The following is a 23,292-nucleotide window of genomic DNA, read 5'->3' as shown; positions in this document are numbered from 1 at the left end:
TGGCGGGTCAAATCCCGAGTGCCACGTAACAGAGTTAGCGCCTGTTACTCATCTCAGCTTCTGCCAACCTAGCAGTTCGAAAGCACGTAAAAATGCAAGTAGAAAAATAGGGACCACTCTGGTGGGAAGGTAACAGCGTTCCGTGCGCCTTTGGCGTCCAGTCATGCCGGCCACATGACCACGGAGACGTCCTCGGACAAGCGCTGGCTCTTTGGCTTTGAAACGGAGATGAGCACCGGCCCCTAGAGTCGGAAATGACTAGCACGCGTCTGCGGGGGAACCTTTACCTTTACCTTTTAGCGATTCTTAGCCTATGGATTACTGGAGAAAATGCTTTGGAATTGTTCTTACCTTATTGCTAGTTGATTAACATTAAGGGTGTATCTACACTAGTGTTTCTCAACTTTGGCAAATCTAAGACATGTGGACTTCAGCTGCCAGAATTCACCATGGCTGGCTGAGGAATTCTGGGATTTGAAGTCCACACAGCTTAAAAGGTGCCAGGATTGAGAAGCACTGGTCTACAAAGATATTTATTTAAACTCAAGGTATGTTGTCTTTTCGCAAAGGAAATTTGAACTTCCTTATTTCGTGGAAACATTCATTGAGATGCTAGTTCTTAACTGGTCAGTCGATGGTTGAACCAAAGGAATATATACTAGTTCCATGGAGCTGCATGAGACCTGCCCATTCTGCAGCTAAAGGAAATCTGTTTTAATAGCAGGGCTGGAGAAATCTCTGCAATGTTGGAAGAACAGCCAGAGATTTCACAAAAGCGGTTAAGAAATGGTAAAGTGGCTTGTAATAATTGAAACTTCCAAATATTCTTGACTAAAGGCTGCTCAACGATTGCTTGCGTGCAAACTTTCTAATTAATGGCATAGATTGTTTTTGAGTTTTTACTGCCCAACGGGGTAATTCTTCATGACTGATACTTGTAAAGGGTCTAAATGCCAGGGGGAGGTTGATTTGTCTCTCTTTTGTCTCCTTTTTTGAAACAGATGAAAACTTTATTTTGAAACACGACCGAGCCTTTCTTTTGTCAATGGCAAACAGAGGGAAACATACGAATGGTTCCCAGTTTTTCATGTAAGTAAACTTTCTTTTTAGAGTTGCGTTTTCATAAAAACACGAGCACTGTTCATAAGAAAGATGGTATTGCCAAAATATTTACACAAGGACAGGAATCAAAAGGCAGATTTCTGCCTTTCACCAACGAACGGCGATTATTTGGTTTTATAAATACAGTGCTGATTTTAAATTCACTAGCTTTGCATGGCCCCTGCCAGAATATAAAGGCATTTTCTTAAATTATTTATTATTTCTTTTACAAAAATCTCTCGAGGCATATATATCGTATCTCAGATTCGGGCATTTTCTTTTGTGATAGCAGTGATTTCATAGCTTTTATCTCCCATCAATTCCCAGACCCCAAAGAAGCATGGATATGGTTCAGGTAGATGGTTACAGGCATTTTTTTTAACACATCAAAGGGTGCAGATGATGGCTGTCTTAATATTGCAGTGGTACACAGCCATCTTTTAGACATGCAATACTTCCAGGTAGGAAAACCTCTGAAGATGCTTGCAGTTGGTCTAATGGGAAATACAGGTGATCCTCGACTTAACAACCATTCATCTAATGCCAGGAGTAGGCAACCTTGGCTCTTTTATGACTGGTGGACTTCAACTCCCAGAATTCCTGAGCCAGCCATGCTAAGGGGAAAGGGAGAAGTTTCCAAGCTGAGCCATGCTGGCTCAGGAATTCTGGGAGTTGAAGTCCACGAAATCATAAAAGAGCCAAGGTGGCCTACCCCTGGTCTAGTGACTGTTCAAAGTTACAAAGGAACCGCAAAAATGACTTAAGACAGTTTTTCACATCTCCACGGTCACGCGATCAAAATTCAGATGCTTGCCAACTGGTTCATATTTATGACGGTTGCAATGTCCCTGGGGTCATGGGATTTCTCTTTTACGACCAGCAAAGTCAATGGGGAAGCCAGATTCACATAAGATCTGTGTTACTAAGTTAACAACTGCAGCGATTCACTTAACAACTGAGGCAAGACAGCTTGAAAAATGGGCAAAATTCACCTGTCTTGCTTAGCAACGGAAAGTTTGGGGTCACTTCTGGTCATAAGTTGAGAACTACCTGTATAGGCATCTACAGGTGGTCCTCAATTTACGACTGGTCGCTGGATGGACCCTCCCAGAGCTACTTACAATCCATTTTTGGAGTTACGACAGACACACACACAAACACATACACAAAAACACTGTCACATGAATGTATTTTGGATGCTTGGCAACTAGCTTCTTATGGCTGTTTGCAGCGTTCCAAGGTCATGTGACTACTTTTCTACAATTTTTTGCCAGTTTTTGGCATTTGCTTCTTTTTTGTGGCAAAAATCACCCCTTGGGGAAAATGGACTCTCTTAACGACTGCAGCATTTATTTAATAACCATTGTAAACAAAACCTTTGTAACTTCAGACTCAGTCATGTGATGATGCCTCAACCTATAAGCCTCATGATTTACGACCATAATTCTGGGTTCAGATATGATTGTAATTCGAGGACTACCTGTCTATAATAAAAATGCTGTTGATTTTGACCAGCATTAATTTGCAGACAGTCAGCTGCAATGGAATTTTAGCATTTGTTTTGAAGGTTCCACATTATAACAGTCGGTTTCTGCTCTCATTTTCTCTCCTTTTGAAGGTCTCAAGTGGCAGCAGAGTTACCATATGCTTGAGGAATGTGATTACAAAATCCATTCCAGATTCTTAATTTTGTTAGCAAGAGGCACCTGTTAAAGTGAAATTAACCTGCTGTACTCCAAGTGGTTTTGCTGAATTTTTATTAGAATCTCTGGTTCAACATTCTTTTCCTGCCTTCCACATATATTCCAGAATTACAAAAACACAAGCTGAACTCATTTCATCTTGTGTGGTTTTTTTAAAATTCCATTTATATCCCGCCCTTCTCCAAAGACTCAGGGCGGCTTACAAGCTTAGCAGTAGCCTTCATTCTATGTATATGCCTGCTTGTTAGGGCTTTCACACACACCCCAAGCGGCATTATTACAAAGTCAGCTTAATTGCCCCCAACAACCTGGGTCCTCATTTTACCTACCTGGGAAGGATGGAAGGCTGAGTCAACCTTGAGCCTGGTGGGATGCGAACCTGCACTAATTGCAGGCAGCTGGTGTTACTTAAGGAGGCATTAGCCCACTGAAGTCCACCAAGGCTCAAGGTTTGAGACTAGACAACTTGGATTTTTGCTATTTGATGAATTTTGGACCTTAACTGGTTTCAAGGATGTTTTCTAGAATTACAGTCCTGGTTGCTATATATGATTTTTTTCCCCTCTCAAATTTGCCATCTTTCTTGGTAAGAATGAATAGTGCTTCGTTACCTATCTTCCACTGCTCTGGAAGATTAAATTGAAAACAGGTCTCTGCCATTATTGAATAATGTACAGATAAGAGGCATATTTAACTCGCTTCCTAAGGAATGATGTCCCCAAAATGAAAAATCAGTATAAAATAACTTTTGCCTCATTAGGAAGGTAATGCAGGTTTATAGAGATTTCTAGTTTGGCAGACAGGTGGCTTCCCATGGCTTCCCTTACGCTTGAGATTGGCATGAATTAGACGTATAGTAGAAAATAAAAATAATTTTGTTTGCTCTTCCATACTTTTTTTTACAGTTTTTAAGCTTATCTGCACTAACAAAATATAACTGCTAACACATTCATTATGAAGCCGTTGGTGGGCTCTAAAGTTTATTTAATAATACATGGCAATATTTATAAGAGCACTTGATTAATACAGCTGTTTGTTTATTAAGTTTCTATGGCTCCCATCTCCCTTACAAGGTGACTCTGGACTGCTTACAATTTAGAAAACTAATAAAAATACTTAAAGCATTAAACATATTGAAATTTATAACCTACAGGCCCACTTTTAGCAATAAAAGGTGGTGCTGGCAACTTACCCTATGGTATACTTTTAAATCCTATCCAATCCTGCTTAAGATAAGTTTTAACATTCATTGTACATTACCTTGAGTTCAGGGAAGGTAGATACACCCTCTTTAATTATTATAATTATAATTGTTGTTACAATTAGTTATTTGGTGGTAGAAAGACTAAATAAGTGAAAATGCAGCTGATATAGGATAATTTTGTTTTGCCATGACAGACTTTTAAGTTGCGTTCAAAGGCAGATAAGTGCAATATTACGGGTTCAATAAGTTTACAGACAGGTTTTTTGGATAAAAGACAGATACAGCTTGTTATGCCTCGCTGGTGGTGGGGTATTCTCAGCCTTGCAAAGTACACTTAGTCCTTGACTTACAACCATTCATTTAGTGGCCATACAAAGTTACAATGGTACAGTAAGAAGTGACTATTTTTAAACTTAATGACGATTGCAGCATCCCACCTGGTCACATGATCAGAATTTGGACTTTTGGCAACTGGCATGTATTTATGACGGTCGCAGTGTCCCAAAGTCACCTGATTTCCCCTTTGCAACCTGAGAAGCAAAGGCAATGGGGAAAGCCAGATTCACTTAACAACCGTGATAACTTAACAAGTTGTAGTGATTCACTTAGTAACTGTGGCAAGAAAGGTTGTAAAATGGGGAACAACTTGTGTAACAAACCTACTTGCTTAGCAAAAAATAATAATTGAGGGGTCCCATTGTGGTAATAAGTCTACCCATAAGGACTACCTGTAAACTGTTCATTAGTGGCTGAAATTTAAAAAGCCAGCTAGATTTTTCACCCTACTTAACAGCATCTTGAGGTGTACCAAGACCTTTTTTTAACGAAGGGATTAAATAATATTCCAAAGAAAAATCAGTATTTCTGCTTGTGGATTGAATCCTTAGGATGCTGGCTGCCAATCTACAAAAAGCCCACTGAGAGGTAATAAAAGTTTGAAATAAAGTATCATGTAGAAATAAGTTATGATCCAGTGCAGTGCTCAGAACGGTTTTTCTGGAGCCAGGAAAATAGCACACAGAAAACTGACGGCAGAAGACCCAGTGATCCATCAAGTTTTCCCTGAGTTTTTTTTTTGTGGTTTTTGTTGCACTTTTAACTTTTATGTCTTGTCTTTAAAATTATTTTTATTTTTAAATTTAGTTTTGTTTAATTTTTGACGGGCGATTTATCCCAAGCGTGTTAAAACTCAATGACTGGTGATAAAATAGATGAGGATAACAGTTTAGAAGACAGTGTGGTTTTTCTGCTGCTGGCATTTATTTTCTCTTCTCCCCCCCCCCGCAGCACGCCCAAATATTAACATTTGTATTGCAAACTGGGGTTGCTTGAAACGCCCCCCCCCCTTGAATACAAGGTTGACATTTTCTTTTTACGTTTTTTTTCTATCTTTCTTTAATGTGACCAGGAAGGATGGGGTGGGGAGAGAGAAGAGAAATGCGTTTTTTGATTATTCTGCCTGTGATACTTAAGGTTTTTCTTCAGCTTTGTTATTTTTCTGTTTTAAGTTCTGGGGCGAAATTCTCAAAAAATATATATGATGGAATTCAAAGGTTATTGAACTGCACGCGATTATTCAATTTTTGAAAAAGTTTTTTTGCAGCATGTGGCTTTTCTCATAATTTTCTTACAACCGTAACCTGAATTTTGTGTCGTAAATTTAATAAAGTATAAACCCTGCTGATAGGTACAAACAAAACATGAATTAAGCTGTCGAAGCATTCTGCATTCAGACCAAGCTAGGCCTGTGTAAACGAGAGCTTTTCACTTACTAATCCCAGTGATTATCCTGATTTGTGAAAATAATAGTAACCACCCCACCCCCTGTTTATTATAACCATATGGTTTCTGATGTCACTAGCATTTATATGTGGGTTGAAAGCTTTACAATACTGATTTTCTGGCCTGTTACAAGCCAAAGCATCACCGAGATTAATCCTTCCTGCTTTGCAGGGTTTATTCCTGACCGTGCTGGAAACCCAGATAATCCCTCTCTTCAATAATATTTATGTAGAGCTTTGATTTGTGGAAGGGGATTTTAAAACGATACACAATCCTTGCTGAGGATGGGCTTCTGTGTTTTTTATAGTCTTTATAAACAGTCTTTATCATCTTTTTGAGTACAGGTAGACCTCAACTTAACAACCGATCATCTAGTTGCTGTTTGAAATTAACAGGACTGAAAACAAGCGACTTAGGACTGTCTTTCACGCTTAACGACCGTTGCAGCATCCCCACGGTCACGTGATCAGAATTCAGACACTTGGCAACCGGCTCATATTTATGACGGTCGCAGTTGTCCCGGGGCCACGTGATCCACTTTGGCGACCTTCTGACAAGCAAAGTCAATGAGGGAAGCCAGATTCACTTAACAACTTAAGTGTGACTAACTTAACGCTTAACCGCTGTGGCAAGAAAGTTGTAAAATGGGGCAAAAATCATTTTAACAACTGTCTTCCTTAGCAACAGAAATGTTGTGCTCAGTTGTTGTCATAAGTTGAGGGCTACCTGTAATCTTTTTGTAACCCAAACTGCTCAAGTAATTTCCCACGGGTCATCGTAACTTGGGTGGCGGAAACTGACTCTAGGCAAAGGATAAATGATTTGTCGGAGAGAGAATTTTAAATGAGTCTATTTTTTTTGTAGTGACTCTTCACTCTTTCTACTGGTACAAAAATCCTCAGCCCTAAAAACAGAGGTGAATATAAAGAAAATTTAGAGCCCTATTTTTTTTTTGAAAAATAAAAATAAAATAAAAAGTGACCTTGGTTTTGCAAACACATAGAGAATTGCATTCAGCTGAAACGCAAAAAAAAGTACTTAAAAGCTGTATTAAACATAGTCTCAAGTTTGTTTGGAATTGCACTACAATTTATTTCTTGCCATTTTTGTGTAAAATTTACAGAAACAGTGTTACATCGTGCGCTCCAAAGGTAATGTCTCATTCCTCTAAGGCTGTGTTCTTTCTTTCTCTCTTTCTTTCTCTCCTTCTTCTTTCTCCCTCTCCTTTCCCCTCCTTTACATTTTCTCCTTTCTGTCTTTCTTGCCTTTTTTTCTGATCATATGTGAATTGAATCTTGTGGTGTTCTCCCTGGGGTTGAGAAAGAGAGAGACTTCTTTATAGCAACCCTGGTTGTTTTTTTAAAAGCCTTATTTCAGGATAAACCATGCAAAAATTCTCACTAATTGTAGGAGTTCCATCCCAAACTTTTGAACTAGAATCTTTTTCAGTCATTTTTCTCTTCGCGGGGGGAAAAATGGCTTTGAAAAATCAAAAGAATGCCTAGAGCAGTAGTTGATTTGTTTTTTCTGCGATCTTGCGAACTATTATCAAGAGGAAGAAATGGTTATTTAAAATGATTGTATTGTTTTATATTCACCACTTTAATTAGCATTCATATTTTGAAATCGGTATTTCAGTAATATTAAATGCAAAGTTTTGAGTAAGATGTTTTATACCCACCAGTTTAAATAACATTCATATTTTGAAATCGGTATTTCAGTAATATTAAATGCAAAGTTTTGAGTAAGTTGTTTTATACCCACCAGCTTAAATAACTCAGTTTTGAAATCAATATTTCAATAGTATTAAATTCAAAATTTTGAGCTTATAACACACTTCCATTTTGGAGGAAGACCAAATAGGTAAGGCATCGTTAAGAATTCTTGCTATTAATGCTTTTCAAATGTGTTTTTTTTTCTCCCTCCCTGTTTTTCTGAAAATACTTAGCTTGTTTGAAAGATCCAAAGTATATCTTTATGATGAAAACTAATAAAAATATTTCATAATTATTGATGGGATACTTTCATTTAGAACTGAGGATGTTACACTGACTCTCAATCTAACAATTAATCTCTTGGTATTTTTTTTAATTCAGGATTTCAGTTCAGTCACTTTGGTTGCAGTTTAAACTACACAATTCTGTTCTTTTCCTCATTAGATTTGGTTGTTTTATAGAGAGAGGAACTGGGGCTGAGTGACCCTGCCAAGATCACCCCTCTTTATTTGGGTCAGAAATAACATTTGAGCTTATGGACCTCAATTACAAATGTTTAATTTATATCCGTATTTTTAATTCCCCTATTTAATTCATACATATGAAATTCACTTCACGTACAGTCTATGCGATTAGACCCAGTCGTAGCAATAACACATTTAATGGCCACTTGCCAGCAAGGTAATGCTTAATACTTCTGCTCCACATTTTTGAATATTTTTTTAGTGTTTGGAACACATAAATGTGTGCTAATGATCTCTCTTCTGTGTGTTCCTTTCTTTGCAAAAAATGTAAAGCTGTTCCAATACAATAATGCCGCTTAATCTTTTAGACCACTTAAGGAAGAAAGAGCACGCATGTCTCCTAGTCCTTGCTTTGCGCCCGACAGATCTTTCCGTCCTCACTTTGCAAAAAGGAACAATAATCATAAGAATTCGCATTACTGCTTCCTAAATCCAAAGCTCTAATGGGCCCCGGGGTTCTTTATTCATTTTAGAGCTTAAAATCCTTGCATGCTTTTCTGACTCTCAAAAGGTTTGAGAGCAGGTGGGTTAAGCAAAATAACTGAGTTAGAAGGTGGTCTTCAACCCCCCCACCCCTGCTCAGGCAGGAAACCCTATTACCATTGGAGACAAAGGATTGCAGAGATTGCCCTGATCAGCAAATAATTCTGTTAACTTTTGTAGCTTTGCAGAAAGAAGTAGTGGGCAAGTGACCCTATTGACCGCAGGCCCTGAAACAACATCCCCCTTGGGGGCAGCAGGGTGGTGGGCCTCCAAACCAGCCTTAATTTTTGAGAGACAAAAAATGTGGCCTGATCAGCAATGTTCACAGTATTTCCAGCCAAAAAAGATCAGCGATTGTGGCTGGCAAGTCTCAACGTTGAGAGTATTTGGAAGGTACTTGCCCAAAGGCATATCCTGTGTGCCTTTCTCACCAAGCGTGTCTCATACAGCACAGGTAGTCCTCGACTTACGGCCGGTTGCTTAGCAACTGTTCAAAGTTGTGACAGATCCCAAAAAAGCACTTGCGATCCAGATTCAGTGTTCTGAAAGCTGCCTCCCCTTCACAGTCAAGTGATCATATTTGCAGCACTTAGCAACTGGCTCCCGTTTACTGGGTCTCACACTGACAACGACAGGGATTTATGTTTTTGGGTGGAAACGGCTTCCCGTCTGCTATCGGGGGGGGGGGGGATGTTGCAGACAACAAGCGCCGCTAAATAAACAAACAAACACACACACACACACACACACACACACACACACACACACACACAGGGACGCGGTGCTCAGTGGGTTAGGACGCTGAGCTTGTCGATCACAAGGTCAGCAGTTTGGCGGGTCGAATCCCGAGTGCCGTGTAACAGAGTGAGCGCCTGTTACTCGTCCCAGCTTCTGCCAACCTAGCAGTTCGAAAGCACGTAAAAATGCAAGTAGAAAAATAGGGACCGCGACGGTGGGAAGGTAACAGCGTTCCGTGCGCCTTTGGTGTCTAGTCATGCCGGCCACATGACCACGGAGACGTCCTCGGAGAAGCGCTGGCTCTTCGGCTTTGAAACGGAGATGAGCACCGGCCCCTAGAGTCGGAAACGACTAGCACGCATGTGCGGGGGAACCTTTACCTTTTACCTTACACACACACACACACACACACACACACACACACACACCAGGTCGGCCACTGATAACTTGCCTAATGACCGTCACAATTTATGGCCATAATTGCAGGAACAATTATGATGTAACTTGACTACCTAGACTGATAATCCTCGATTCAACAACAGTTTATTTAGTGACCTTTAGTGAAGTTACAGCGCCACTGGAAAAAGTGACTTAGGGTCGCAGCATCCCCAGGGGCACGTTACGTGATCAGAATTCAGACCCTTGGCAACTGACCCATATTTATGACGATTGCAGTCATGCGATCCCCTTTTGCGGCCTTCTGACAAAGCAAAGTCAACGGGGAAGTCGGATGCACCTCTCCACGTGACTGACAACTGCAGCGATTCACTTAACAGCTGTGGCAAGAAAGGTCCTAAAATGGGGCAAAACTCATTTAGCAACTATTCTCACTTGGCAGCTAAAATTTTAGGCTCAGTTGCGATCGTAAGTCAAGGACTACCTGTATTTGGGATATAATCCCCACCCTTATTCCCATTAGACTGCCCTCTAGTTAAAATGATCCAAGGAACAGCTGCTGAGTTCTTAAGACTCAAAATACAAAATGATTAATACCCTGCTTGGGAAGAATGGAAACTCAGTTGTGTATTTTGGCTTGCTTCTTTGTTGTCGCTCTTCCCCCAAAGATAACTCTGGCAAAAAATAAAGACTATTTAAACATTTTGCAAAAGTATCTCAGGATGATATATTGCTTTATAGCTAATTAACACAGAGGCATTTTCCACGGTAACTTGAACGAACACTTCCTGATAATTCAGTTGGTAGCCACCATGTTGTATTTGAAAACAATCCCTTCCCCTAACAAAATGCAGATTATTTTCAAGGCCCACTAATTCCTCTCTGCAGGTTCTCAATAGATATTGGGCTATCGTCCTTTTTTTAAAAAAAGTTCCTTGTATTTTAGCATAGAGAGTAAAATCACAAGATAGACTCTTAAAGCCTTAACCACCATACATGTTATTTCAAGTAAATCTGCAATCAATTTGATGGCAATTATTCCTCGGCAGATAAGCATACAATTGCAGCCTTTGCCATATAAGCTTAACGTTCTGACCTTGTTTGGGATTGCAATTTAACATCATCCCCCACCCATCCATTCACTCCCTCGAAGGATGAGCAGTGGCTTTATATTCTTGAAACACAGACTTCAAAAAAAGGCATAAAAGCCTCTTTATTCTAAAGGTTGACAGTCCATCAATTGGAATGCTAATTTTCCAAAGCTGTGAACTGTTTCGTGTGGATTTGTAGACTTAGAAAAATAACTGTGGGCGACAAGGTGGTTTGAAACTATCCTGTATTTGTGTGCCTAATATATTTTAAAGAAGGTGCTTTTGTGCAGTAACAAACATGAGCGGCCTCTAATTTATTCTCTACTGTTGCCAAGATCCAGATTGTAATTGTAAATAGTTCAGATGTGAATGAATCCATGATAGTTTGTTCAGTTGGTAAAACAGAGACACTATCTATACCATAGGCATTTAATTTCAATCAAAAATGGAGTTCAAGTGTAGCGTTATATTGTAGTGTATGACAAGTGATACATTTCCTGAGTTTAGTACCAATAAGTTTACCTATTAAATTAACTGTTTTTTCTTCCCTTACTTTTTTTCATCTGCCTTTTATCTCCTCATCTGAAAACCTGATTTTCCTTCCCCCCTCCCCCAACAACAAACGCCTTGTGTATATTGATGCCGAACAGAACTACAAAGCCTGCTCCTCACCTTGATAGGTAAGACCCCCCCTCCCATATTCTTTCCCGTTAGGAGCTTTGTATTGGACTTAGAAAAACTAAATTGCTTTCAACTTGAGCTTTATTGCCATCCTATCACAAATTTATAGCAATATTGTCCTGAAGGGTCCTGGAGAGAAAAAGCAAGTTGAGGAAAAAACTCTTCTATCCAAAAAGAGGCAGGTTGATTTAATGCAGGGGTAGGCCTCCTTGGCTCTTTTATGACTTGCGGAATTCCTGAGCCAGCCATGCTGACTCAGGAATTCTGGGAGTTGAAGTCCACGAGTCATAGTGGTTAAGGCACCTTGTTAAAAGCCAAGAGGCTGTGAGTTCAAGTCCTGTGTTAGCCCTGAAAGCCAGCTGGGTGACTTTGGGCCAATCGCCAGGAGAGGGTGAGTTCTAGTCCCATCTTAGGCATGAAGGCTGGCTGGGTGATTTTGGGCTAGTTAGTCAGTGGAGGTGGTGGATTGTAGTCTGCCTTAGGTAAGAAAGGGTGACTTGGGGCCAATCTGCAGGAGGTAGTAAGTTTTCTAGGCCCGCCTTAGGCGTGAAAGCCAGTTGGGTGACTTTGGGCTAGTCCCTCTCTCTCTCAGCCCAGCCTTCCTCACAGGGGGGCTGTTGTGGGAAAAATGGGAGGAGTTAGGAGTATTAGGGATGTTTGCTGGCTTGAGTTATTTATAAAAATAATAAAGATGGGACAGATAACGAGAAAGGTGGAGGAACAAGACTCACAATCGCATGGTGTGGATCTAAAACCTTTGGGGGTGATGCGTTCCTTGTAAAAAAAAATAATAAAGTTGGGATATAAATAAATAACCTAATAAGCTAATATTGATAATTATTGTGTTCTTTGTTTGGGGATGATTGGGTCTAATGAACTGCCTCACTATGAGGACTCTGTTTCAAAGTATGACATCCGTAGCCCTAAGTGCAAATAAACATTTAAACATTTAATTTAATATCCTTAATTTCTAAGTTTGCAGGACTTTGATTATTTAAACCCACCCTTTCCCTCAATTATCCATTGTTTCAGTCATCCCAACTCCAGCAAGGGTAGTGCGTTCTGCTTCGCTGATTTGTTTTGTCTTTAAAAGGGAAAAGGATTTTTTTTAAGAAAAAAGAAAAAAATTAAACCTGGGTGAATCATTATCACTAGATTGGGAGCGGGGGGGGGGTCTTTACCACCATTACTTTTTTTTTTTGTCTCTCCCTGGAGAGCCGGTTGTTTGTGTTGAAAAACAGACAGAGAAAGATGGTGGGGGTTTTTTGCGGGGGGGGGGGCAAAGCTTCATAAGTACCACAAATAAGGAGAATCAACCTGAGGGAGTTAATTTCATCCCCAGCAAAACTAGGTTATGGTGGGGGCTAAATGTAGTTTCCTCTGTTTGACTTAAGGTGCTCATTTGGACAATTAAAGGAGTCCTCGACTTACAGCTATTCATTTAATGAACATTGGAAATTACAACAGCACTGGAAAAAAGTGGTTTGTGACCGTTTTTCACACTTAAAACCATCGTAGCATCCCCATGGTCATGTGATCAAAATTTGGCCACTTGGCAACTGACTCATATTTATGCCATTCGCAGCGTCCCAGGGTCACGTGATCCCCTTTGGCCGCATTCTGACAAGCAGAGTCAGTGGAGTAGCCAGATTCACTTAACAACCGTGTTACCAACTTCCGCGATTCACTTAACAACTGTGGAAAGACAGGTTGTAAAATTGGGCAACTCTCACTTGACAGCTCTCTGGCATAGCAATGTTAATTTGAGGCTCAATTGTGGTGTGAAATTTGGGGTCTCAATTTCTCTGAAACCAACTTAACCCGTGTTGCTTAGCAACAGAAATTATGGGCTCTATTGCCATCATAAGTCAAGGACTACCTGTAGACGGTTGTAGGAAACCCATGCAATACACCCAAATAAGAATTCAGCATGAACACAACCAGCCAAGTTCCCCTCTTTTGTACAGTCTAGTCTACCTTTGGCATTTTCTGTTTTTGTAGCGTCCATGTCGTCTTTGGACTTGTCATTTCTGGTTTTGAAGTCATAGAACAAATCGAAAATCTGAAAACTGATTCTGCCAGCAGGCCATATGCCGACGTGCGCGTCATTGACTGTGGGGTCCTGGTTACCAAATCGGCAAAGGATGGTAAGCCTTTTTTTCAAGGGAGACATGCTTCATGACAAAAAGGATCGTAGAATCTCTGCAAGATTGCATCTGGAAGCCACTTTCTGAAACTCTTGGAGGATGCGTACATTGGTTGATACTGTCATCTTCACTCTGGCCAGATTCTGCTGTGACCCTAGGGAAGGTTTTATTGGATGCTGAGTTCTGAATCGAAAAAAATATAGAGCAGAATATTTACTTGTAAATAAAGCCGTGTGTAAATCTATTCAGTACCTATTATATGAAATTATCGATTGGAGAGAATATTTGTAGCACAGAATTGAACTGTGGGGTCCCTGGTGCTCTCTGAGCTTGGTGGTTTTCTTGCAGATATTTCACGACCCAACCAGGGAACATCTTCAGTCATCTCTCCCTTCTAACACAGATGATGTTTCCTAGTTGGTTCATGAAACATCTCTTAAGAAAACAGCCAAGGTCAAAGAGCACCAAGGATGTCCCAGTCTTCGTCCTACTCCTCCACAAACCATGCTCCTTTCTCATACTGATTGTTTTACCTAGTTTGAAATATCGCCAAGGAAACGACCAAGGTCAGCGAGCACCAAGGATTCTGTAATCCTCCTCCTCCTCCACACACCCCACTCCCTCCTAGTACCAATTGGGTCATGAAATGTCTGCAAGAAAACAGCCAAGCTCAGAAAGTACCAAATCCTTCTCTTTCTCTTTTTCTCTCCTTTTCTTTCTCTCCACACACCCCACTCCCTCCTAGTACCAAAGATGTTACCCAGTTGGGTCGTGAAATGCCTGCAAGAAAACAACCAAGCTCAGAAAGTACCATGTCCTCCTCTACCTCCTCACAAACCCCACCGTCTTTTTAGCATTGATGATTTTATTTATTTATTTATTTATTTATTTATTTATTTATTTATTTATTTATTTATTTATGGGATTTATATCCCACCCTATCTCCCGAAGGACTCAGGGCAGCTAACAACAAAACATATAATAAGTACAGAAATTAAGATAAAAATAAAATTAGAATCATCTGTGCAATAAATTAAAAATAAATTAAAAATTGTAAATATAATTAAAATGCCTGTCAGTCCAGCTCAGCCAGGTGGAAAAGGAGTGTTTTGAGGCCGCGGCGAAAGGACTGGAGATTTTGGGCCATCCGAAGCTCAAGGGGAAGTTGGTTCCAAAGGGCTGGTGCTCCCACAGAGAAGGCCCTCCCCCTGGGGGTCGCCGGCCGACATTGTCTAGCCGACGGTATCCTGAGGAGGCCTTCTCTGTGTGAGCGTATTGGGCAGTGGGAATTTGTTCCCATATTAGCTAGTTGGATAATGAAAAGTCTGCAACAAAAGCCACCAAGCTCAGAGAGCACCAAGGACCGCTGAGCTATAAATATTCTCCTTTGTCGATAACATGTACTATATGTAATTGTGACCTGAAAAATAGTGACCTGTGATTGTTAACTGTATTCCCGATAAATTGTCAATCCGTGTGATTTTTAAAGATCCTTAAAAACATACGACTTTTCCCTTCCTAAGTGTTGGAGAAGAAGCGGAAAGCGTGGAGTCACTCAGAAGCTTCCAATAGCTCCTCCAGCAGCACATCCACATCCTCGGAATCTTCTTCTGACACCGAATATGAAAATGAGCGAAGCAGAAGGAGGAAGAGGAAGAGGAGGAACAAAGCTAAACAGTCCAGGAAACGAAGACGGGAAGAGAGGAAGAAAGAGGAAACAAAAAATAAGCACAGGTCAGTCTGTGGAGATTCTCAGTCATCCAGGTCACAGTTGTCCCGAAGGTGCTTTTTTCAAAAAGCAACTGGACTTTGTTTTTTGCTTGAAGATGTTTCGCTTCCATCCAAGAAACGTCTTCAGTTCTGACTGATGGAAGGATTTACATTCCTCGCAGTCATTTAGTTGTTAGCGCTTGAGTCCACTTGGAGATTATCTGTGCCTGAATAGGCAAATGGGTGTGGATCCTTCTTGGAACTGCTGAAAGGACTGTGTTGTAGACTGGGTATAGCTGATGTCGTATCCCTCCCCCTCTGTTGAGGGAGGGCTGTTCAGATTTGACCTAGATGGCCTCTTTGACCCCTTTTTCAAGCCAGTGGTCCTCCCTGTCCAAAATGTGGACTATGCTGTCTTCGAAAGAGCGGCCTTTGTCTTTTAAATGCAGATGGACTGCTGAATCTGGTCCCAGTGGGTTTGCTCTATGTTTGTGCCATGTGTTTGTGAAGTGGTTGTTCTGTTTCCCCAATGTACAGATCTACACATGTGTTCTGTACCAGCCTGCTACCAGCCCTGCAGATAAGGCAGGGACAACCCCTTTTACAAGAAGGCAAGAGGCTGGAACTAAGCCCGCCAAATTTATTAACATAAAAACATAAACAGAGCAAAGAGAGCAAACACGAACCATGAAACAGGAACTATTCAAGCGGTTGCCTTCAGCAAACCAGCCCTCCCACGCATTCCCCTTTTATACAGTTCAGGGCGTGGCTTCTCTCTGCCTCCTTCCGAGGTGCCCCATTGCCTTCCTCTGTTTACTCCTGATTGACTGCCTCCTGCGTCGGGCGTCCTTGAACAGGGCCAGCTGTGGGTCATCTTCATCCACGCTGTCAGGCTCACACAGCTGGGTCTGCGTCGTGACCAGGTGGGAGGGGCCTGGCTGAGGGCTCTCATCAGCAAGCTCTCCAACCCCCTCAGCAACCTCTCCAACACCCCCCTCCTCCTCCTCTGAATCGTCCGACCCAAATGCCGAACCCACAGGCTGACCCTGAATCACAACAACATGGATCACTGCACTGTACTGCATATGCCACGTTGCTCAGATTGTGTCTGGGTGTTTTATCCTTGGGGTGGACAAGTTTCTGACTTAGCGTATTCTTGGGTCTGAAGTATATATGTATTTATACAGTAAAGTATATGCATATACAGGTCAGGCCTAGGAAAGTGTTGAATAATGGCAGCAAAACAAAGATCTTGATAGCAGAGAGAGCAACTTTAATTATCGAAAAAGGATTGAGTTGGATATACTTTTACAAAGGCAAGATGTGATTTGCTTATTTACATTGGTATTAAACCTGGAGAAGGTCAAGTTAATTTAATTTCGGAGATAGGCATTTACCTGCTGATCATTTTGCTTGCCTTTTGAAACGGGTGCAGATTAGCCTCAGTGGTCCTAAATCACTCTCTTTCCTTCTAGCCATTCCGACCGAAGCGACACAAATGAAAAATCAGTGGACCTGAATGTGAAAAGGGATAAACCTGTCGTCCGTCCGGAAGAAATACCTCCCGTGCCGGAAAACAGATTCCTGCTTAGAAGAGACGCACCCATCATAAATACAGAGCCAGATTTGTATGCATTGCGCTTATTTTTAATTCTTTGTGTCTTGATTTGTAACCTAAGTGGCAGAACAAAATGTACCTATTTATATTTCAGACATTAATCAAAAAGATTGTATATTTTAGGAGCTGAAATCTTTCTTACTGGGAGGGAAGTTGTATCTTCCTTTGCCTCTTATTTTTAGTACAGATAGTCCTTGGCTTATGACCACAATTGAACCCAGCATTTATATTGCTAAGCAAGACAGTTGTTAAGTGAATCTTGCCCTATTTTATGACCTCTCCTGCCTCAGTTGTTGAGTAAATCACTGAAGTTGTTATGTTTGTAATATGGTTGTTAAGTGGATCCAGTTTCCTTATAGACTTTGCTTGTCAGAAGGTCAAAAAAAGGGGATCACATGACCTCGGGGCATTGCAGCTGTCATAAATATGAGCCGGTTGCCAAACATCCAAATTTGGATCATATGTCCATGGAGATGCTGCAATGGTTTTAAATGTGAAAAAGAGTCATAAGTCACATTTTTCAGGGCCTTTGTAACTTTGAACGGTCACTAAATGAATGGTTGCAAATCGAGGACTACCTGTAATATCCTGCAGTAGATTCAGTTAAATTAATGAAGACAAGACTGTCTTTTATTTCCGGTTCTGGCTAAACAAGGGCCTGTTTGAAATCTTACAAACTTTGATTCTCTCAAAAACTGACTAGTTGAAATATATATTAAAAAATGAGAAATGTCATAGGCTCTTCTCAGTTCTTGGACCACAAGATTAAGTCTCTCATAATATCATTTGTGGGGTCCGTGGTGCTCTCTGAGCTTGGTGGTTTTCTTGCAGACGTTTCATGACCTGACTTGGTAACATCATTAGTGCTAGAAGGGAATAGTATTTGAACTTCCAGCACGGATGATGTTACCTAGCTGGGTCAGGAAATGTCTGCAAGAAAAAAACAAAGCTCAGAGAGCATCAGAGACCCCACAGCCCCATCATGTTACACACTGTTATTGCACAAGCTGTGTTGGTTTAAACGCCTTTATAGCCTTGGGCCCAGGTTACCCAAGGAATAGTCTCACCCCAGTGGAATTGGCCCACCTCACTTGTTCCTCCAGAAGGATTGTTCTGTGTATCCCGTCAGTAAAGGAATTCCAGCCAGCGGGGGTCCAAGAGAAAGAGGCCTTTCTGCTTTGGCTCCTGCCCTCAAACATCATGCCTCTCCCCGAAGTGAGATCCACATCCACCCTTCTGACCTTCCGCAGAGATAGGATAAGCCCGGTTCTGCCAGCTGACCTGGTGTCTCATTGGGGGCATCCCACTCTGGTTCAAGGAGAGAGATCAGAGCCAGCTCCTCCCCATGTGCATCTTACTCCCTTCCTTGCCAACTTGGTTAATTTGGTCTACTCTAATGTTCATATTTATTATAGGAATAATGTCATAAATAATTATCTGTGAGGGAAATGGGGGGGGAGTTTAGGCAGGTAGGGAGAGAAGAGAGAGAAAAGATGGGTGGGTGGGTGGATGGATGGACAGATTGACATAGGATAAATTGATAATTGATAGGCACAGAAGAATAGATGATAGATAGATAGATAGATAGATAGATAGATAGATAGATAGATGATAGATAGGTAGACAGATGATTGAATAGATGGATGGATAGATAGAGATGATTGAATAGATAGATACAATAGTGGATATACGATTGAATAGATGGGTGGATGGATGGATAGAAAGACAAATGGATGGATAGATAGATAAGATAGTAATATGATTAGATAGATAGATAAAAGATATACAATTGAATGGATGGGTGGATAGATAGATATGATAGATATGATAGTAATATTAGATAGATAGATAGATAGATAGATAGATAGATAGATAGATAGAAAGAAGATATATGATTGAATAGATGGATGGATAGATAGAGATGGATTTTAACATTTAACGGTTTATCTTGTCTTTACCTGGTTGTGTGTCACATGGAATCGCCTTCCGGCGAAATGAGCAGCGTCTACCGTAATAAAACGAGGCCGTCTGCAGGAGAGAGTCCCACCTGGGACCCCCGACTGGGCTAACAACAAAGATAAGCAGTTAGTTGCATGGCTGTTGACCGCACCCGCTCAGTTTAGAGGCCATACCTTTGATTAGAAGAATCCTGCTTGTAACTCCAGTTCATTTTTCCTGATACTTATTTTCTTCTGAATATTTTAGGAAACCCATTGACGCAGGACCCGCTCCGGGTGACCAGAAGCCTTCGGTGTCAAAATCTGGAAGAAAAATCAGAGGGAGAGGCACAATAGTATGTTGTTGTTTTAATTTCAAATTTGGAGAGTTTTATTGGAGAGTTTTATTTTTAAAAGCAAATGAAAGGTTGCTCTTGCTTGATTAACTTAGTCACGGGGCGTAGATTTGGGCCTTGCGGACCTAAGGTCAGCTTCTATTCACCTGGGCACTCACTGAAATTGCAGAATGGTTACAAGTGTATTCTGACACCTAAAGAAATAGTAAGAATGAAAAACAGGCAGCATTGGAAAACTATATTTGTACAGGTAGTGCTCGGCTTACAACAGATTGTTTAGTGACCGTTCAAAATTACAATGGCACTGGAAAAAGGGGACTTAATGGACATTTTTCACACTTTAATGACCATTGCAGCAACCCCCGTGATCATATGATCAATATTCGGGTGCCTGGTAACTGATTTCGTATTTATGATGGTTGCTGTATCCTGGGGTCATGTGATCCCTTTTTGGCAATCTGACGAGCAAAATCATCAGGGAAGCCAGATTCACTTAACAACCAGGTTACTGACTTAACACGTGCAGTGATTCAGTTAATAACGGTGGGAAGAAAAATTGTAAAAGGTGGCAAAACTCACCTAACAAACGTTTTACTTAGCAACAGGTTTTGGGCTCAATTATGGTCGTACGTTGAGGACTACCTGTACTATTAACTAATGACTTACTGAAACCTGAAGTCAGACAATATTTTAGACAAAAAGTGGATATGAATTTTGCCTCCTTGCACTTCGAAGTTCAATTCTGCTGTAATTTCATTTTCTGGAAGGCTTCATACAAAGTCTTTCTTACAAATTAAGGAAGATCCCCATTTTGAATTTACAGGTAATCCTTGACTTAGGACCATTTGAAGTTATATCAGACCTGAAAAAGGGATTTAAGACCTGGACATAATGTCCTGACGATCAGGTGCTGCCGCCTGCTGGTCACAGGATTGTGCTTCGGGCATTCATCATCAGCTGTTTGGAGCATCCCAGCAGTCATTTGATTGTGTTTTACAACAGTTTCACCCCAAAACCGGCACATCTTGTTTTCAGCAAAGCGGTGCCACCCACAGGGAACAGTTAACTGCTGTGATGTTCACCACTACCTCAAAAGTCATAAAATCGGGTTGGTCATATGACCGACCCATATTACGACAGATGACCAAAATGGACAGAGGATCATATGATGGTCGCAACTGGGGGACTAGCTGTCCTTTTCTATTCTGCAGACCGAATTCTCTTGCACACCAGGTCCTTTTCCTTCCTTAGCCCATATGTGCAAGCCATCTTAATTACTCCTGAAAGTGGGCAAGTAACAGATTAACCATAGCAAAGTTGGAAGGGGGCTTGGAGGTCTTCTAGTCCAACACCCTGCTCAAGCAGGAGGACCTGTACCAGAGGTCAACAACCATTCTTGGTTGGGGGGCCAAAGGAAAAGGGGGGGGGGGGAAAAGCATATTAGATCGATGTGTGCCTGTGCGCACAAGGCCGCAAGCACATGTGTGCGGCAAATGGGCTGGGGCAAGTGCCCATGTGATACTAGCCCTGCCCCATTCTTGCATGGCACAACGCCTCATTTCTGTGCCGTTTTTGTGCTTGCAGCACAGCGGCACCCATTTTTGCACCCCATGGCATGGCAGTGTCCTGTTTCCATGGCGCGTCGTCTGTTTTTGTGCCTTGCAGCATGGCGGTGACCCATTTTTGTTCACCTCAGCAAGGCACAACCCATTTTCACGCCCCAAGGCACGGCAGCATCCCGTTTTTGCGCCCCGTGGCACAGTGTCCTATTTTCGTGGCCACGGTGCTAGCAGGAGTAAGGTGGTGTGCGCACACGTGCACGCACTGGCCAGCCTGTCCTGCAACCTAGTGGCCAGTAGGCCACAGCCCACTACCGGCCCACGGCCCACAGGTTGGGGACCCTGCCCTATACCATTTCAGTCAAGTGGCTGTCCAGTTTCTTTTTAAAAACCTCCAGTGTTGGGGAATCCACAATTTCTGGAGGCAAGTCATTCCACTGATTAATTGTTCTCACTGTCAGGAAATGTCTCCTTAGTTCCAGATTGCTTCTCTCCTTGATTAGTTTCCATCCATTGCTTCTTGTCCTGCCTTCAGATGCTTTGGAGAATAGCTTGACTCCCTCTTTTTTGGGGCAGCCCCTGAGATATTGGAACACTGCTCACCCCTAATCCTTCTTGTTATTAAACTAAACATATTCCCAGTGTGATCCTGCCAAGGCCTTATAAAGTACTAAGGTAAAGGTAAAGGTTCCCCCGCACATGCGTGCTAGTCGTTTCCAACTCTAGGGGCCGGTGCTCATCTCCATTTCACAGCCGAAGAGCCAGCGCTTGTCCGAGGACGTCTCCGTGGCGGGCATGACTAGACGCCAAAGGCGCACGGAACGTTGTTACCTTCCCACCGGAGTGGTCCCTATTTTTCTACTTGCATTTTTACGTTCTTTCGAACTGCTAGGTTGGCAGAAGCTGGGACGAGTAACGCGCTCACTCTGTTACACGGCACTCGGGATTCGACCCGCCAAACTGCCGACCATCTGATCGACAAGCTCAGCGTCCTAACCCACTGAGCCACCGCGTCCCTTTATAAAGTGCTACTAACACTTTATGTGATCTTGATTCTATCCTTCTGTTAATGTGGCTTAGGATTGCATTGGCTTTTTTTGGCTGCTGCCGCACACTACTGGCTCATACTGAACTGATTGTTCACTAAGACTCCAAGATTTATTTATTTATTTTTATTTTAATCCCATTTATATCCCGCCCTTCTCCGAAGACTCAGGGCGGCTTACAATCTAAAGCACAATGTGCTTAGCAGTAGCCTTCATTCTATGTATATGCCTGCTTATTAGCCCCCCCCCCCCAGCAGCATTATTACAAAGTCAGCTTATTGCCCCCAACAATCTGGGTCCTCATTTTACCTACCTCGGAAGGATGGAAGGCTGAGTCAACCTTGAGCCTGGTGGGACTCGAACCTGCACTAATTGCAGGCAGCTGGGGTTACTTAAGGAGGCATTAGCCCACTGCTCCACCAAGGCTCTGCTAGAGAGCCACTTTTCACTTAATCTCTAGATTTGGTGTACATTTGTTGTCCTTTTGCATTTTCTTTTTCTAGAGATACCATACGCCACCTCACTCTCGCTCGTGCACGGAATCGGATAACAATGGAAGCAGTGAAACACCGCCCCACTGGAAGGAGGAAATGCAGAGATTGAGAACTTATAGGCCGCCCAGTGGAGAAAAGTGGAGTAAAGGAGACAAGTAAGAATTTGCTGACAATGTTGTCTTCCTGAAGGGTCATGTCTTGGGAGAAAAAACAGCTCAGAGAGCACCAAGGATCCCACAGAACTCCTACTCCTATTCCTCCCCCTCCTCCCTCCATTCTCCATATTGCAAACCCCACTTCTTTCTATCACTGATGATGTTACTTAGTTGGGTCACGAAATGTCTGCAAGAAAACCAAGCTCAAGAGTGCCTCAAGAGCCCCACAGTTCAACTCTACATAGAGTACTGTAGTATTCTGTGGTATATTGTGACTGCTGGTTGTTCTTCTCTAGGAAGAGGCTACCAACAGACCTCTGTTTTTAGCTTTATTCAAGTTACTCATTCAGGGATTCTTTAATCTTTCGGGTGATGCTTAGAGCAGTTGCAGATTTTAATGCCTAAGGCAGGGGTGTCAAACTCAATTTCATTGAGGGCTGCATCAGCATTGCGGTTGCCCTCAAGGGGCCGGGTGGGTATGGCCAGGGTGGGCGTGGCCTACTGGGTGGGCGTGGCTAGAGTGTGTATGGCCTACTGGGTGGGCGTTGCCAGCTCTACATCATTCGCATCAAGGGTGCCTATGGGGGCCTGGGCAGGAGTGGGGCAGATCTGAGGGTCTCTGGCAGGAGGAGGGTCTCTGGGCCAGGGCCAAGGCAATGGGGGCCGTTCCCTCCCTGTTTCCAGGATGGCTTCGTGGGCCACATGAAACCACTTTGTGGGCCGGATCCGGGCCCTGGGCCTTGTGTTTGACATGTCTGGCCTAAGGGGAGCTAAGCACTGCACTTAAAAGAGGTCGTCACTTGCTCTTTGGATTACTTCGTTCGAATCGGGGGAAATAGATCGTCAAAATGG

At 42.2% G+C, this 23,292-nt stretch overlaps 1 protein-coding gene across 10 annotated transcripts in view; it reads left to right on the top strand.

Annotated features, from left to right (window-relative positions):
• NKTR (natural killer cell triggering receptor) overlaps positions 1 to 23,292 on the top strand; it is a 47,280-nt gene that overhangs the window by 11,633 nt on the left and 12,355 nt on the right. For 8 of the 10 annotated variants that reach the window (XM_083377449.1, XM_083377452.1, XM_083377451.1 and 5 more), the window contains 7 exons: positions 1,002 to 1,089; positions 11,388 to 11,417; positions 13,420 to 13,565; positions 15,089 to 15,299; positions 16,751 to 16,903; positions 19,099 to 19,186; positions 22,295 to 22,440. In XM_083377449.1, coding sequence (XP_083233575.1) covers positions 1,002 to 1,089; positions 11,388 to 11,417; positions 13,420 to 13,565; positions 15,089 to 15,299; positions 16,751 to 16,903; positions 19,099 to 19,186; positions 22,295 to 22,440 — 862 coding nt within the window. Of the gene's footprint in view, positions 1 to 1,001; positions 1,090 to 6,788; positions 6,942 to 9,254; positions 11,418 to 13,419; positions 13,566 to 15,088; positions 15,300 to 16,750; positions 16,904 to 19,098; positions 19,187 to 22,294; positions 22,441 to 23,292 lie in introns of those variants that run through there. The other 2 variants (XM_083377457.1, XM_083377456.1) reach the window with 2 other exon arrangements.

Source organism: Vipera ursinii, assembly GCF_947247035.1.
Source record: "Vipera ursinii genome assembly, chromosome: Z".
Lineage (NCBI taxonomy): Eukaryota > Metazoa > Chordata > Lepidosauria > Squamata > Viperidae > Vipera > Vipera ursinii.
Note: the sequence above shows the minus strand (reverse complement) of the source record. Positions and strands in the feature narration are given on the sequence as shown.